At 44.9% G+C, this 18,293-nt stretch overlaps 1 protein-coding gene across 1 annotated transcript in view; it reads left to right on the plus strand.

The window, feature by feature from the left end:
• The window catches only part of tmem266 (transmembrane protein 266), a 56,052-nt gene that overhangs the window by 31,684 nt on the left and 6,075 nt on the right, over window positions 1-18,293 (plus strand). Inside the window, exons 4-9 of the mRNA XM_031801750.1 lie at window positions 8,173-8,327; window positions 10,621-10,694; window positions 11,822-11,878; window positions 13,565-13,703; window positions 14,213-14,328; window positions 15,070-15,262. Of these exons, the coding sequence (XP_031657610.1) occupies window positions 8,173-8,327; window positions 10,621-10,694; window positions 11,822-11,878; window positions 13,565-13,703; window positions 14,213-14,328; window positions 15,070-15,262 (734 nt within the window). The remainder of the gene's footprint in view (window positions 1-8,172; window positions 8,328-10,620; window positions 10,695-11,821; window positions 11,879-13,564; window positions 13,704-14,212; window positions 14,329-15,069; window positions 15,263-18,293) is intronic.

The following is an 18,293-nucleotide window of genomic DNA, read 5'->3' on the forward strand; positions in this document are numbered from 1 at the left end:
GTTCAACAGTTGTTTCAATAGTACAAATTTTCCAGCAAAACATCCTTCAATGATAATTTTACTTCATATTACAGTACAATATTATATGTTCACATTTTTACATGTACTGAAATATATTGATTGTTTTGTGTTTTTCAGTAGGATCCAAAGGTTGCCTCCCACAGGAGGGAGGGGCAATTTGTGGGAAATTTGAGTGCTGGCAGAAAAGATCACTTGTGAATACAGTCAGCACAACGACAATGGCCAGAGTCCTATATAAAATAAGGATGAAGCAGTTGTACACTGTACCCTTTGAGAGAAATGGTGAACAAGTGAAAGAACTCTGGTATCAATTTATCCAGGTTAGATGTATGTTCAATAACCAAACAGGGTACATACACAGCTATGCATAATGTAAAGTACTGTAAAACTGTGGATGTATTGTATTTTAGAGAGTAATGGAGATGGAAGCCAGGCAAACTGGCTTTGTGGATGAAGCTGGATTCAACATGGCAAAAACATGCTGCAGGGGAAAAAATGTGATTGGACAGAGAGCAACCGTGGATGTCCCAGGCCAGAGAGGAGCTAACATCACAATGTGTGCAGCACTGTCCAATGATAGTTTGCTGTTACACAAACCACTCATTGGCCCCTACAATACAGAGAGGCTCATTTATTTTCTGGATGAGCTGCATAATCGACTTGCGCCAGCGGAGGAGAGAGGGGCAAGAAACTTCCCAACCTTCACCGTTGTGTGGGATAATGTGGCATTCCACCACTCTGCTGCACTACCTTCGTTGTTGTGTGGGATAATGTGGCATTCCACCACTCTGCTGCAGTCACAGACTGGTTTGCTGCACATCCCAGGATGTCAGTACTGTTCCTGCATCCATACTCCCCCTTCCTAAACCCCATAGAGGAGGTTTTCTCTGCGTGGAGGAGGAAGGTTTATGACCACCATCCACATGACTAGATGTCCTTACTGGATGCCATGAATGTGGGGTGTGGAGACACTTCTCCTGAAGACTGACAGGGTGTGGAGACACTTCTCCTGAAGACTGACAGGGTGTGGAGACACTTCTCCTGAAGACTGTCAGGGTGTGGAGACACTTCTCCTGAAGACTGCCAGGGTGTGGAGACCCTTCTCCTGAAGACTGCCAGGGTGTGGAGACACTTTTCCCGAAGACTGCCAGGGTGTGGAGACACTTCTCCTGAAGACTGCCAGGGTGTGGAGACACTTTTCCCGAAGACTGCCAGGGTGTGGAGACACTTCTCCTGAAGACTGCCAGGGTGTGGAGACACTTTTCCTGAAGACTGCCAGGGTGTGGAGACACTTCTCCTGAAGACTGCCAGGGTGTGGAGACCCTTCTCCTGAAGACTGCCAGGGTGTGCAGACCCTTCTCCTGAAGACTGTCAGGGTTGGATTAGACATTCCAGGAGATACTTTCCAAGATGCATCGCCAGAGAAGATATAAGATGTGATGTTGATGAGAACTTGTGGCCAAATGCAGGAGAGAGGGAGAACTAGAACCCTCACAGTACTGTACAGTATGAGTGATTATACTATACATGTTGATGAGAACTAGAACCCTCACAGTACTGTACAGTATGAGTGATTATACTATACATGTTGATGAGAACTAGAACCCTCACAGTACTGTACAGTATGATTGATTATACTATACATGTTGATGAGAACTAGAACCCTCACAGTACTGTACAGTATGAGTGATTATACTATACATGTTGATGAGAACTAGAACCCTCACAGTACTGTACAGTATGAGTGATTATACTATACATGTTGATGAGAACTAGAACCCTCACAGTACTGTACAGTATGAGTGATTATATTATACATGTTGTTGATGGGTTTATTATTATTGCAGCCCTGGAATTTCAGGAATTTGTTTTTTGTTTTAACTTTGTATTTTTCACAAGTAAATTATGATATGCCAAGATAAAGAAAAAATAAAGCCTATTGAAGCCATTTGCTGCGTTTCTGATTAATTATTGTTACATATACTTTAGTACAGTCAATAAAGTGAAAAGGTGTTATTCTTATTCTATAATGAAATACTGATTTATATGAAAAATCATTCAAACTTCAAAGAGAAAAGTTCATAATTTATGTAATGCTCCCTGTTAATGTTTTTTAGGTCAGTGTGTTATGAGTGACAATGTACTGTATGCTTTCTGACTGAGAATTGTTGCCAGTGTTCTGGTCGAACGAGCTTATTGAGATGAACTGTTTGGCCAAGATGCATGTTGGTAATGCAGACTGTGTGAAGAGTTTTGAAAAAGTTGCTTCGGTATTGAAAAGTAGCAATTGAAAAAAAATGTCATATCCCACTTAGGAGACAAGTAGGGAAAATGCCTCGGAAAGATTTTGAGAGCTGGAGAGCTCCTCTTTGTTTACGCCAATTCAGCATTGTTCACACCCTCTTAAGCCATAGCCCCACCCATCTCTTTAAAAAACGTGTAAACAAACGCGTGGCCAACCGTCAGCATGGTTAAGCCCTCCATTATCTCAACCAATCATGACTAGCTAGGAGCGATTGTGTCTTTCTCCCTATGTACAGTAGCTCAGGCTAAACTAAGCTCCTAATTTAACATTCACATTTACAACTCACATACAAGTTTGTAATTAAGGCACATGAAGGTTTACATGTTTAAGAAGGCATGTCTGCAAAAACGGCCTTACTGGGAAGTAGGAACTAGCGTCATCTACCCCCATTGCGCTGGCGTGTCACATATGAGTGTGCATAGGAATTGGCATGACAACGACCAAAGAAATAGTTATAAATTGTACATTTTGCATGATAATGACCATAGGAGTTAAACCGATCTGGGACAAGGCTAAAATGGTGGCAGATGGGATGAGTAGGCCTGGTGCCTTAACTTTGTCTTTAATCTTGGCTCGATTAGGACTGACTGTAAATGAAAGCAGTATTTTTCTGATAGGTTCTTTTCAGTAAGACTAGCAGGGGCCTGAGCCAAGCCCAGCCCAGCCTGTGGAGCGGAGCAGGAGTAAGGGCCACCAACAGTGTGCCTGAGTGTGGTCAGTCACACACCTGCTCCCTGACACACAGTGATATCTCTGTCCACTCTGTCATCTCTCCTCTCTGTCTGATGTGAGGGCTGTATCAGCTGATGTCGTGTCCAGCAGCTCACCTACTCTCCTCTCCTGGGCTGTATTGATCAGTCCCATGGTTTAATTCTCCTCCTCTGTCTACCACAGTTCAATCTCCCCTCGCTCCCACTTTCACTCCCTTCCGCAACTTACTCCTGATGCCTTTATAAACCTTTCTGGTCCATACCCCTCTGCAGCTCTCATTTCCTCCTTGCAAATAGTGTGTGTGTGTGTGTGTGTGTGTGTGTGTGTGTGTGTGTGTGTGTGTGTGTGTGTGTGTGTGTGTGTGTGTGTGTGTGTGTGTGTGTGTGTGTGTGTGTGTGTGTGTGTGTGTGTGTGTGTGTGTGTGTGTGAGTGTGGAGCTCCTTGAAGTATTGCCTGTTCTATAGCCACTCTCACTCAGTTTTACCACTGATACTACTTCAATTCAAGTCTTCAGTGCTCCAGGTTTAAAATTATTTCCACAAAATGTCATTTCTGAGCTTCGAAAGGTCGGGGGCCATTTACACTCCTTCCAGATAGGGTTTATCTTGACCTGTATTAAATTAATACATTTTCCTTATTTGCTGGAGGGAGACCTGTAAATTAATTATGAAACCATATACGTTAAAATTAACCTTTTTAATCCAAAACTTTACTGAGGTGTTTCCTAAAAAAAAGTGCTTTGTCATTGTGCTACCCTGTCACATAGCTGTGGCAGAAATGTTTTAACTACTGGCCAATAAATAGAATGAATGAAAGTCTTTTCTGTTATCACATGGAATCCTCCTCTAATTCCCTGTCACCTCCAGAGTTGTGCTCCTAATCTGTTGGCACATTTTGGCTCAGAGTGACTGGCAGGGGTGCAGTGGGCAGCAGTGTGTGCCAGTTAGCCCCTGGGAGTGCTCATTGACACAGCATGGCCCTGCTCCAGCCCCCAGCCCCTCTGCGGACCTTGGCACCAGGTGGACAGGATATCTAGTCCTCCACCGGAGGTCCAGCTGTAGCCGCAAAATGGCTCCTCTCACTGGGACACTCTTACTCTCTCTCTCTCTCTCTCTCTCTCTCTCTCTCTCTCTCTGGCTCCAACCTCTCTCTCCCTCCCCACTCTCTCTCTTTTCTCTCTCTACCCCTCTTTGCATAGCCCCGGTGGCTTCAAAAATAACTGCCTCTCTGTCTGTTTGCCTGCTCTGTCGTGAAGCCTGGAAGTAGAATCTTTCTGCCTCTCGTGTGCTTAGAGACGGATGTTGATCATGGTATTTCTTCACTCTGGGAAAGGTGACAGAGTAGTGACAGGGAAGTAAAGCCCTGTCTGCCTCGCACAGATCTGTCATTATTCATTGACCGTAAATCCCTGGGAGCCTCTCTCAGGCCTAGTGTCTGGTAGGAGGGACACAGAGGGGAGACAGGTTGGATTTAAGGCAGACACAATGTACCTAGACAAGTGACCAGCTCACCTGGGAAATTCCACTCATGTCCACACATGAAAATGCATGGCGATGTACAGGGAGGAGGATCACTGGAGCCTACATAGGGTACCAGTACCGAGTCGATGTGCAGGAGTACAAGGTAAATAAAGTAGATATGTACATATAACTAGGAATAAAGTGACTAGGCAACAGGATAGATAATAAACAATGTGATGAGTAAAAAACATTTGTGCAAAAAGGGTCAATACAGATAGTCTGGATAGCTATTTGGTTAACTATTTAACTATCTATTTAGCAGTATTATGGCGTGGAGGTAGAAGCTGTTCAGGGTCCTGTTGGTTCCAGACTTGGTGCACCAGTATCGCTTGCTGTGCGGTAGCAGAGAGTAGCAGAGAGAATACTCTCTGCTAAACAGTTCCACAGCCAGCATGGTGATGGCTGGAACACAACACAACAGAACAGAGTCTGCTTCCAAAAGGAATGAGGCACACTGAGCACAGAGATCTGGCTGAGAAATATCTCTCTTTATGTCTCTAAATAAAGAGATCATGAACATCAACATCATGTTTAGAGTTCTTTAGCTTCAACATAATGCAACATAATGCATAGGCTCACGAAAGTGCCAATACATTTTGTTTGTAAAGCTGAGTAAATATGGCCATGTGGTGAGTGGTACCAGAAGGCAAACACAAGCTCTGTGTTGGCCAACAAACCCTGTCACAAATCAGTAGTATCTGTAGTATGTGTGGCTGCCCTTGACCAGCACAAAAACATCCTGTGGCGTACTGCATTAGCATCGAATAGCCCCCGCGATATGCAACTTTTCAGGGAAGTTAGGAACCAATATACACAGGCAGTTAGGCAAGCAAAGGCTAGCTTTTTCAATCAGAAATTTGCATCCTGTAGCACCATCTCCACAAAGTTCTGGGACACTGTAAAGTCCATGGAGAATAAGAGCACCTCCTCCCAGCTGCCCACTGCACTGAGGCTAGAAAACACTGTCACCACTTATAAATCCACGATAATTGAGAATTTCAATAAGCATTTTTCTACGGCTGGCCATGCTTTCCACCTGGCTACCCCTACCCTGGTCAACAGCCCTGCACACCCTACAACAACTTGCCCAAACCTCCCCCATTTCTCCTTCACCCAAATCCAGATAGCTGATGTTCTGAAAGAGTTGCAAAATCTGGACCCCTATAAATCAGCTGGGCTTGACAACCCTCTCTTTCTAAAATTATCTGCTGAAATTGTTGCAACCCCTATTACTAGCCTGTTCAACCTCTTTCAAATCGTCTGAGATCCCCAAAGATTGGAAAGCTGCCGCGGTCATCCCCCTCTTCAAAGGGGGAGACACTCTAGACCCAAACTGTTACAGACCTATATCAATTCTACCCTGCCTTTCTAAGGTCTTCGAAAGCCAAGTTAACAAACAGATCACCGACCATTTCGAATCCCACCACACCTTCTCCTCTATGCAATCTGGTTTCCGAGCTAGTCATGGGTGCACCACAGCCACACTCAAGGTCCTAAACGATATCATAACCGCCATCGATAAAAGACAATACTGTGTAGCCGTATTCATCGACCTGGCCAAGGCTTTCAACTCTGTCAATCACCACATTCTTATCGGCAGACTCAACAGCCTTGGTTTCTCAAATGACTGCCTCGCCTGGTTCACCAACTACTTCTCAGACAGAGTTCAGTGTGAAATCGGAGGGCCTGTTGTCCGGACCTCTGGCAGTCTCTATGGGGGTGCCACAGGGTTCAATTCTCAGTCTGACTCTTTTCTCTGTATACATCAATGATGTCGCTCTTGCTGCTGGTGATTCTCTGATCCACCTCTACGCAGACGACACCATTCTGTATACTTCTGGCCCTTCTTTGGACACTGTGTTAACTAACCTCCAGACGAGCCTCAATGCCATACAACACTCCTTCCGTGGCCTCCAACCGCTCTTAAATGCAAGTAAAACTAAATGCATGCTCTTCAACCGATAGCTGCCCGCACCTGCCCACCTGTCCAGCATCACTACTCTGGATGGTTCTGACTTAGTAACGTTCGTCTTCGTCCTCCTCTGACGAGGAGTAAGAAATGTCAGACCAATGCGCAGCGTGGTAAGTGTCCATAATTTAATAAAGCAAAATGAACACTGAACAAAAACAATAAATAACAAACAAACAGTCCCGTAAGGTGAATGACAAAAACACTAAACAGGAAATAATCACCCACAACTCAAAAGTGAAACCAGGCTACTTAAGTATGGTTCTCAATCAGGGACAACGATAAACAGCTGCCTCTGATTGAGAACCATACCAGGCCAAACATAGAAATCCCAAATTATAGAAGAAGGAACATAGACAACCCACCCAACTCACGCCCTGACCATACTCAAACAAAGACATAACTAAAAGAACTAAGGTCAGAACGTGACAGACTTAGAATATGTGGACAATTACAAAAACCTATGTGTCTGGTTAGACTGTAAACTCTTGTTCCAGACTCACATTAAACATCTCCAATCCAAAATCAAATCTAGAATCTGCTTCCTATTTCGCAACGAAGCTTCCTTCACTCATGCTGCCAAACATACCCTCATAAAACTGACTATCCTACCGATCCTTGAGTTCGGCGATGTCGTTTATAAAATAGCCTCCAACACTCTACTCAGCAAATTGGATGCAGTCTATCACAGTGCCATCCGTTTTGTCACCACCACTGCGACCTGTATGCTCTCGTTGGCTGGCCCTCGCTTCATATTCCTCGCCAAACCCACTGGCTCCAGGTCATCTATAGTCTTTGCTAGGTAAAGCTCCGCCTTTTCTCAGCTCACTGGTCACCATAGCAGCACTCGCCCGTAGCACATGCTCCAGCAGATATATTTCACTGGTCACCCCCAAAGCCTATTGCTCCTTTAGCCGCCTTTCCTTCCAGTTCTCTGCTGCCAATGACTGGAACGAATTGAAAAAATCACTGAAGCTGGAGACTCATATCTCCCTCTCTAACGTTAAGCATCAGCGGTCAGAGCAGCTCACAGATCACTGCATCTGTACGTAGCCCATCTGTAAATTGCTCATCTAACTACCTCATCCCCATATTGTTATTTATTTATTGCTCCTTTGCACCCCAGTATCTCTACTTGCACATTCATCTTCTGCACATCTATCACTCCAGTGTTTAAATGCTAAATTGTAATTCCTTCGCCATTACGGCCTATTTATTGCCTTCCCTCCCTAATCTTACTTCATTTGCACACAATGTATATACACTGTAGATTTTTTTCCCTATTGTGTTATTGACTGTATGTTTGTTTATTCCATGTGTAACTCTGTGTTGTTGTTTGTGTGGCACTGCTTTGCTTTATCTTGGGCAGATCGCAGTTGTAAATGAGAACTTGTTCTCAACTGGCCTACCTGGTTAAATAAAGGTGAAAAAAAAAAAATGTGTATGGATGTGTATGTATTTGTGCCTGATTGGAACGCTGCCTTCTGCTGGCTGAAACGGAGTCGAACACATGGTAGAAAGCACTTCTCAACGACTCCACCATTGAGGTTTCAAAGAGTAAATACAAGTAAATACATTTCCATCTCTGATTTGCATATCATGACATTCAGCTTTGTTTCTGCATTCCTCCCCCCTTCTGGTATCAGGTCTAACTGGCTGAAGCCATGCTGTGGGCGGAGGGCAGCCCTATGGCAGGTATGTCTGCTGAGTGCAGGCTTCAACTGTTTTCTGGTGGCTTGTGTCATCCTGGTGGTCGTGCTGCTGTGTCTGGAGCTGCTCATCGACACCAAGCTTCTGCAGTGTGAGTGAACCTGGACCTGTCTCTGTATTAGAACCTGGATCTCGGCTTATAGATACATGAACATTTGAGTTACTTGCACATATCTTCAATTGTGATTCGACCCTTAGTGAAGTTAAAACACACAAAACAGCTGTGGAATTTGTGTTATGTTGGAATTTGTCATTTACAAAAATCCACATCTGTTATTAGGAATGTGGCTAATGTTGGCACTAGGTCTGTTGTACAATAAATACAGTACCTATTATTACACAGTGACAGTGACAGGTCCAGGACCTGGGGCTGTGACCTCTCCTCTATAATATCAGCATCATTAGTATTCCTCAGTAAACAGTGACAGTGACAGATCCAGGACCTGGGGCTGTGACCTCTCCTCTATAACATCAGCATCATTAGTATTCCTCAGTAAACAGTGACAGGTCCAGGACCTGGGGCTGTGACCTCTCCTCTATAATATCAGCATCATTAGTATTCCTCAGTAAACAGTGACAGTGACAGGTCCAGGACCTGGGGCTGTGACCTCTCCTCTATAACATCAGCATCATTAGTATTCCTCAGTAAACAGTGACAGTGACAGGTCCAGGGACTGGGGCTGTGACCTCTCCTCTATAATATCAGCATCATTAGTATTCCTCAGTAAACAGTGACAGGTCCAGGACCTGGGGCTGTGACCTCTCCTCTATAATATCAGCATCATTAGTATTCCTCAGTAAACAGTGACAGTGACAGGTCCAGGACTTGGGGCTGTGACCTCTCCTCCATAATAGCAGCATCATTAGTATTCCTCAGTAAACAGTGACAGGTGGTCTAATGCCACTGTGAGCCATAGCACATGGAGATGACCTCATCTGCATCATCTTGCTCTGGAGAAGAAGGTGGGTGTCTTCATCTTTCATGGGTTACAGTCAGGAGTCCCCACCTCTGTGGTGTCACAAGCTCTATGAACGATGCTAGGGCGATATGGGTTACAGGTCAATATGGCTGTATCTTAACGTATTCAAGTCTTAACAAGTTCCTGGAGGCAGATTGAAGAGACAGAACGGTTGGGAGGTAAAGTAAGACAAATAAATGGGGAGAGAGAGATGGTCTGTCTGCTGGGTGAATGTACAGAGAGAGGGAGGGATGGAGGAAGATTAACAGACTGATTGACAGATCAGTGAGCACAACAAATAAAGACAGAAGGGAAGAGGTGCTTGAAGAGAAATGCTGTAGCTGACAGCCTAATGTAGTACGATGCTGGCCACAATTAGGCTGATGAATAGGCATGAAGTCAGACAAACCTGTGCATGCACATCTTTGCCTATATAATATATACAGTATATATACAGTGCATTCGGAAAGTATTCAGACCCCTTGACTTTTTACACAATCTGTTACGTTACAGCCTTATTCTAAATTGGATTAAATATAGGTTTTTAGACATTTTAGACATTTTTTTTGTTGTTGACATTTTTGCAAATGTATTAAAATAAAAACAAAACAATACTTATTTACATAAGTATTCAGAACCTTTCCTAAGAGACTTGAAATTGAGCTCAGGTGCATCCTGTTTCCATTGATCTTCCTTGAGATGTTTCTACAACTTGATTGGAGTCCACTTGTGGTAAATTCAATTGATTGGACATGATTTGTAAAGGCACAAATGTTTCTATATAATGTCCCACAGTTGGCAGTGCATGTCAGAGCAAAAACCAAGCAATGAGGTCGAAGCAATTGTCCGTAGAGCTCTGAAACAGGGAGCCGAGGCACAGATCTGGGGAAGGGTATAAACATTTCTGCAGCATTGAAGGTCCCCAGGAACACAATGGCCTCCATCATTCTTAAATGGCGGAAGTTTGGAACCATCAAAAGACTCTTCCTGGAGCTGGCCACCCGGCCAAACTGAGCAATTTGCAAAAATGTCTAAAAACCTGTTTTTGCTTTATCATTATGGGGTATTATGTGTAGATTGATGACGGAATAAAAACTTTGTAATCGATTTTAGAATAAGGCTGTAACGTAACAAAATGTGGAATAAGTCAAGGGGTCTGAATACTTTCCGAATGCACTGCATATGCCATTTAACAGACCATTTTATCCAAAGCAAACTACAGTCAAGTGTGTATACATTTTATGTATAAGCAGTCCTGGGAATCAAACCCACTATCCTGGCATTAACAATGGCCATGCTCTACACACTGAGATACAGAGGGCTATGTGTCTGTGCTTGGGTCTGTCTCCAGGATTTACCAAATGATCTGAACCCTGAGTAAACTAGTCATCTTGAAACGGTGTCTCTGCTGTGCTGTCTTCACAGTTAACAACGCGTTCCAGTTTGCCAGCATCATCCACTGGATCAGCCTGGCCATCCTATCTGTGTTCTTCACTGAGGTGAGCCACTCCCCCCCCCCCCCCCCCCCCCCACACCACAGTGGCAGCAGGCTCACTTAAAGCTGATGTAGCGGAGGGTTGATTTAATGCTCTAGTGTGCTATAGTTGATTGAGACAAAGGTGAGCTAGAGAGGTGCAGTGATGTATTCTGATTACAACGTCCTATTAAGCCCTGGCCTTTCTTTTATCAACACTTATCGACTTATTAGAGCGTTGGTCAATGTACTCTGTTGGTCCATCACATACAGTATATTGTTAAACGTAAACACAGCTATTTAATTTGCTCCTAATGTTTGTTCACAGCATTACAGCCTCCTCTATCTCACTCATTCTGATACTCTTTCCCTTCACAACTTGCTGTGACTGTTAATTGCTCTTGATGTATTACGTTTAGTCAACACAATCACTTTTATCTAAAATGCAGATAGAGCTTTTCTGTTGCACCGTAGCTTTTAACTAGCGCCAGAGCCTCAGATAAACCCTATTGATTACCGTTTCCTCAGGCCTAGCAGTTGATCTTTGTAGTTCTCTGTTCACCGGTCTGCTGCTCTATTTGGTTGAGAAACAGTACAGTGGTTCTTCCATTAAAAGTTGCGGCGTACTGCAGCACAGCTTGCGGGGTGCCGCAGAATTCTATGACAAGTTATTTATGTGTCAGCCAATGTTGCCAGAATGATGCAATTTACCACAATCTGCCACCATCTACCATGTGTATATGTGTTTCAGTTATCAATGAAAGCTAACCCTTAGTGATTAATGTAAGTATTGGCTGTGGCAGGACAGCTTCTGCTCAGGTGGAATCCTGAATATGTAAAAAGAAAGGAGAGGAGTGCAGTGGCCTTCTGCAGCCCCTGATGAGTCAGCTGCAGCTGGTGCAGTGTGTGTCTCTAATTGTTTGAAGGAAATCTGACCGCTGTGGCAGTGAACTGTAGGAGTATGTCATTGATGAATTGCCGGTGGATAGATGAAAGAGAACTGAATCACAACTGCAATTCACTTTCGCTGAGACATTAGTATTTTTAGGGGTGTATTTACAAGTAACGGAAATGTATTCTATTGCTATGGTTCTCTTCCCCAATCCTTTTTACCCTTTCCCTACCCCACTCTCCCTCCTCCCGCTCTCTCAGACGGTGTTCAGAATTGTGGTGCTGGGGATCTGGGATTACATCGAGAACAAAGTGGAGGTAAGCTCCCTGGGGGGCCCATCCTGAGGTGGGGCTCAGAGCAGCCCACCACTTCCACAGCAATATTATTCTCCAAATGTCAGACCTCAGACTGGAAACCACCCACAGGCCTGGAGGGAATGTTCTGAAACTTGGATATGTACAGTGGGGCAAAAAAGTATTTAGTCAGCCACCAATTGTGCAAGTTCTCCCACATAAAAAGATGAGAGAGGCCTGTAATTTTCATCATAGGTACACTTCAACTATGACAGACAAAATTTGAAAAATAAATCCAGAAAATCACATTGTAGGATTTTTAATGAATTTATTTGCAAATTATGGTGGAAAATAAGTATTTGGTCAATAACAAAAGTTTTTCTCAATACTTTGTTATATACCCTTTGTTGGCAATGACAGAGGTCAAACGTTTTCTGTAAGTCTTCACAAGGTTTTCACACACTGTTGCTGGTGTTTTGGCCCATTCCTCCATGCAGATCTCCTCTAGAGCAGTGATGTTTTGGGGCTGTTGCTGGGCAACACAGACTTTCAACTCCCTCCAAAGATTTTCTATGAGATCTGGAGACTGGCTAGGCCACTCCAGGACCTTGAAATGCTTCTTACGAAGCCACTCCTTCGTTGCCCGGGTGGTGTGTTTGGGATCATTATTGTCATGCTGAAAGACCCAACCATGTTTCATCTTCAATGCCCTTGCTGATGGAAGGAGGTTTTAACTCAAAATCTCACAATACATGGCCCCATTCATTCTTTCCTTTACACGGATCAGTCATCCTGGTCCCTTTGCAGAAAAACAGCCCCAAAGCATGATGTTTCCACCCCCATGCTTCACAGTAGGTATGGTGTTCTTTGGATGCAACTCAGCATTCTTTGTCCTCCAAACACAACGAGTTGAGTTTTTACCAAAAAGTTATATTTTGGTTTCATCTGACCATATGACAAATTCAAATGCTCTCTAGCAAACTTCAGACGGGCCTGGACATGTACTGGCTTAAGCAGGGGGACACGTCTGGCACTGCAGGATTTGAGTCCCTGGCGGCGTAGTGTGTTACTGATGGTAGGCTTTGTTACTTTGGTCCCAGCTCTCTGCAGGTCATTCACTAGGCCCCCCCGTGTGGTTCTGGTTCTTTTTGCTCACCGTTCTTGTGGTCATTTTGACCCCACGGGGTGAGATCTTGCGTGGAGCCCCAGATCGAGGGAGATTATCAGTGGTCTTGTATGTCTTCCATTTCCTAATAATTGCTCCCACAGTTGATTTCTTCAAACCAAGCTGCTTACCTATTGCAGATTCAGTCTTCCCAGCCTGGTGCAGGTCTACAATTTTGTTTCTGGTGTCCTTTGACAGCTCTTTGGTCTTGGCCATAGTGGAGTTTGGAGTGTGACTGGTTGAGGTTGTGGACAGGTGTCTTTTATACTGATAACAAGTTCAAACAGGTGCCATTAATACAGGTAACAAGTGGAGGACAGAGGAGCCTCTTAAAGAAGAAGTTACAGGTCTGTGAGAGCCAGAAATCTTGCTTGTTTGTAGGTGACCAAATACTTATTTTCCACCATAATTTGCAAATAAATTCATTAAAAATCCTACAATGTGATTTTCTGTATTTTTTTCTCATTTTGTCTGTCATAGTTGTACATGTTTTTTCATTCAAATATTGTCTTCTTGCTAATATCTTTGTGTGTGCTTGTGTGTAGGTGTTTGACGGTGCAGTCATAGTCCTGTCCCTGGCCCCCATGGTGGCCTCAACGGTGGCCAACGGCCCTAGCAGCCCCTGGGACGCCATCGGCCTCATCATCACCCTGCGCATCTGGAGGGTCAAGAGGATCATCGATGGTGAGGCTGGGAGGGCCTGAGCGTAGATGTATGGGGTGCAGAGGGTGGATGAATACAGTCTCCTCTGTGTCATGTCCTTAACTGTCAGGTTGCAGTGATGCGACAACAATATTTCTGCAGCTCCACCCTTATGGATGTTATTATCCTAACTGGCTTTTTACTGAGCTTTGCAGATTTTTTTTTACCATGCATATTACCAACCACAATCAATACTTGCTTTACAACACAATGACAAATACATACATAATCTGATACAGATACACACACACGTTGTACTGTTTCTTGACTCTAAACTGGTTTTAATTGTTACGCCCTCTTGTGGAAGTTCCATGTTTCACATGCACACACACGTACAATGATTGATTTAAGACAGGAAACATATTTTTCTTACTGATCATAATCCCTCTTATGTGGCCTACTACTGATATTAAAAAAATAAGTTATGTCAGTGTGACTGTTTATCCCTACAAAGCAGTCTCTATAACAGTCTGCCCTGTGTTCTGTCCCAGCCTACGTGCTGCAGGTGAAGGTGGAGATGGAGATGGAGAACCAGCAGTATGAGAAGGCCAAAGCTGTCAGGGAGGAGCAGCTGGAGAGACTCACCCAGATCTGCCAGGAGCAGGCAGTATGTTCACACACCTGTCTAACTAGTTACCATTACCTGTCATTGACCAGTAGAGGGCAGCAAAGTGCCAGAAATAATTGATAAAATAACACATTCAAATTCACACACAAATTAGTGGAATTAACCAAACCTTTAATCTGACAAACACTGAATTGTGTCACACTGACCCTTTGAATACATAAATAGATCACATATCCTTAATAGGAGATACTATCAGGTTCTGTATTCAGTCATAATGATTCACAACATTCCTGTTATTCCCATCCTGTGATTTCCATTCAGGAAAATTATCCAGTCACATTTGTCCATGTAATATAGTAAAGCTGAGGGCTTATGACTGTCACTGTACAACCCTGCTGGGTCCTGTTGACCCAAGAAGGAAAAGGTTTATGTTCTAACCATTAGAGGGATCTGTAATATGTACATACGTATATGTCATCTATTTATGTGTGCAATGATCAGTGTGACACAAGTCAGGGTTTGGCAATATAGCCAGCAGCTACCAGTAATGTAGTTAGTGGATGAGATACAGTGTGTGGACGTTAGGGCCAGAGCTCTTAAAGGGTATTCAGGTGTTTGTATGCAAGGATAACACATGTATGTTCTCCCTTTGTCCTCCCCCCCTTCTTTCTCTCTCTTTCTCGCTCTTTCTTTATCTCTCTCTCTCTCGCTCTCTGTCTTTCTTTCTCGCTCTCTTTCCTTCTTTCTCTCACTCTCTCTTTCTCGCTCTCTCTCTATTAGTTTGAGATCAGGCAGCTGCGGGCCCACCTGGCTCAGCAGGACTTGGACCTGGTAGCAGAGCGAGAGGCTGCCATGCAGATCCACCATGTGTGGGGCAAGCAGAGCAGCAGCTTCCAGGAGGTGGACGGCCTGGCCCCTGGGGGCCCCGATCAGCGAGGCCAGGCTAAAGCCAGGGAGGCAGCGGCCCCTAGAGGTACCACACCCTGATCCTGTAGCATTACATCAGAACACTGCAGATTGTCTCATCAAGATAGAACCCTACGACATTGTTTTATCTCTAGGGATTGCCTGCTGGCTGTGGTTTCTAACCACAGAGGGTCTCTCTTGAAGCCAGGGGAATAGAGGGATGCCTTGGCCAAGTCAGATCAGATTTTCCAGGCAAAGTGGCCGAATGAACAGAGTGCTCTGTGCTTTGGGTCATGTTTGTTAAAGAGAGGTTGGCTGGGTCGAAAAGAAGTTCTCCGTTCACCTGGAAACCACAACAGACATCTAACAAACCACACCAGATTCCAGGGAGGATAGAATAGTAGAGTACTGTACAAGGAAAATAATTCCACAAGAGCAGCAGCCTGATGGGATGCCTACAGTGTGGGACCTCTGAGTCGGAGACCTCAGTGCTATGGGAGTGCTGTTTGAATGAGGACAAGATCCTCTATGTAAATATGCACTCCTCTCCGTGTTTATTTGGACAGTGAAGCACTTTATGTGTTTAGTCCCCTCCCCAATGGGCTCCCGGTCTAAGGCACTACATCTTAGTGCAAGAGATGTCACTACAGTCCCTGGATGATGCAGATGCTAAGCGACAGGACTGTTTTCCAAGCACAGACTGGAATCAAATCAAATCAAATCAAATTTATTTATATAGCCCTTCGTACATCAGCTGATATCTCAAAGTGCTGTACAGAAACCCAGCCTAAAACCCCAAACAGCAAGCAATGCAGGTGGAGAAGCACAGTGGCTAGGAAAAACTCCCTAGAAAGGCCAATACCTAGGAAGAAACCTAGAGAGGAACCAGGCTATGTGGGGTGGCCAGTCCTCTTCTGGCTGTGCCGGGTGGAGATTATAACAGAACATGGTCAAGATGTTCAATGTTCATAAATGACCAGCATGGTCGAATAATAATAAGGCAGAACAGTTGAAACTAGAGCAGCAGCACAGTCAGGTGGAAGTTGAAACTGGAGCAGCAGCATGGCCAGGTAGACTGGGGACAGCAAGGAGTCATCATGTCAGGTAGTCCTGGGGCATGGTCCTAGGGCTCAGGTCAGTTGAAACTGGAACAGCAGCATGGCCAGGTGGACTGGGGACAGCAAGGAGTCATCATGTCAGGTAGTCCTGGGGCATGGTCCTAGGGCTCAGGTCCTCCGAGAGAGAGAAAGAAAGAGAGAAGGAGAGAATTAGAGAACGCACACTTAGATTCACACAGGACACCGAATAGGACAGGAGAAGTACTCCAGATATAACAAACTGACCCCAGCCCCCCGACACATAAACTACTGCAGCATAAATACTGGAGGCTGAGACAGGAGGGGTCAGGAGACACTGTGGCCCCATCCGAGGACACCCCCGGACAGGGCCAAACAGGAAGGATATAACCCCACCCACTTTGCCAAAGCACAGCCCCCACACCACTAGAGGGATATCTTCAACCACCAACTTACCATCCTGAGACAAGGCTGAGTATAGCCCACAAAGATCTCCGCCACGGCACAACCCAAGGGGGGGGGGGCGCCAACCCAGACAGGATGACCACAACAGTGAATCAACCCACTCAGGTGACGCACCCCCTCCAGGGACAGCATGAGAGAGCCCCAGCAAGCCAGTGACTCAGCCCCTGTAATAGGGTTAGAGGCAGAGAATCCCAGTGGAAAGAGGGGAACCGGCCAGGCAGAGACAGCAAGGGCGGTTCGTTGCTCCAGAGCCTTTCCGTTCACCTTCCCACTCCTGGGCCAGACTACACTCAATCATATGACCCACTGAAGAGATGAGTCTTCAGTAAAGACTTAAAGGTTGAGACCGAGTTTGCGTCTCTGACATGGGTAGGCAGACCGTTCCATAAAAATGGAGCTCTATAGGAGAAAGCCCTGCCTCCAGCTGTTTGCTTAGAAATTCTAGGGACAATTAGGAGGCCTGCGTCTTGTGACCGTAGCGTACGTATAGGTATGTACGGCAGGACCAAATCAGAGAGATAGGTAGGAGCAAGCCCATGTAATGCTTTGTAGGTTAGCAGTAAAACCTTGAAATCAGCCCTTGCTTTGACAGGAAGCCAGTGTAGAGAGGCTAGCACTGGAGTAATATGATCAAATTTTTTGGTTCTAGTCAGGATTCTAGCAGCCGTATTTAGCACTAACTGAAGTTTATTTAGTGCTTTATCCGGGTAGCCGGAAAATAGAGCATTGCAGTAGTCTAACCTAGAAGTGACAAAAGCATGGATTAATTTTTCTGCATCATTTTTGGACAGAAAGTTTCTGATTTTTGCAATGTTACGTAGATGGAAAAAAGCTGTCCTCGAAATGGTCTTGATATGTTCTTCAAATATGTTCCGGGATTCTTCCTATGGCATTGGCTCCGGGATTCTTCCTCGGTCTTTGGCTTCATCAATAAGTGCATCGATGACGTCGACCCCACAGTGACTGTACATATATACCCCAACCAGAAGCCATGGATTACAGGCAACATCCGCACTGAGCTAAAGGCTAGAGCTGCCGCTTTTAAGGAGTGGGACTCTAACCCGGAAGCTTATAAGAAATCCCGCTATGCCCTCCGACGAACCATCAAACAGGCAGTATCAATACAGGACTAAGATCGAATCGTACTACACCGGCTCCGATGCTTGTTGGATGTGGCAGGGATTGCAAAAACATTACAGACTACAAAGGGAAGCACAGCCGAGAGCTGCCCTGTGACACAAGCCTACCAGACGAGCTAAACTACTTCTATGCTCGCTTCGAGGCAAATAACACTGAAACATGCATGAGAGCACCAGCTGTTCCCAACGACTGTGTGATCACACTCTCCGCAGCGAATGTGAGTAAGGCCTTTAAACAGGTCAACATTCACAAGGCCGAAAGGGCCAGGCGGATTATCAGGAAGTGTACAGCAAGCATGCGCTGACCAACTGGCAAATGTCTTCACTGACATTTTCAACCTCTCCCTGTCCAAGTCTGTAATACCAAAATGATTTAAGCAGACCACCATAGTCCCTGAGCCACGCTAAGGTAATCTGT

Source organism: Oncorhynchus kisutch, linkage group LG22 (assembly GCF_002021735.2).
Source record: "Oncorhynchus kisutch isolate 150728-3 linkage group LG22, Okis_V2, whole genome shotgun sequence".
Taxonomy (NCBI): domain Eukaryota; kingdom Metazoa; phylum Chordata; class Actinopteri; order Salmoniformes; family Salmonidae; genus Oncorhynchus; species Oncorhynchus kisutch.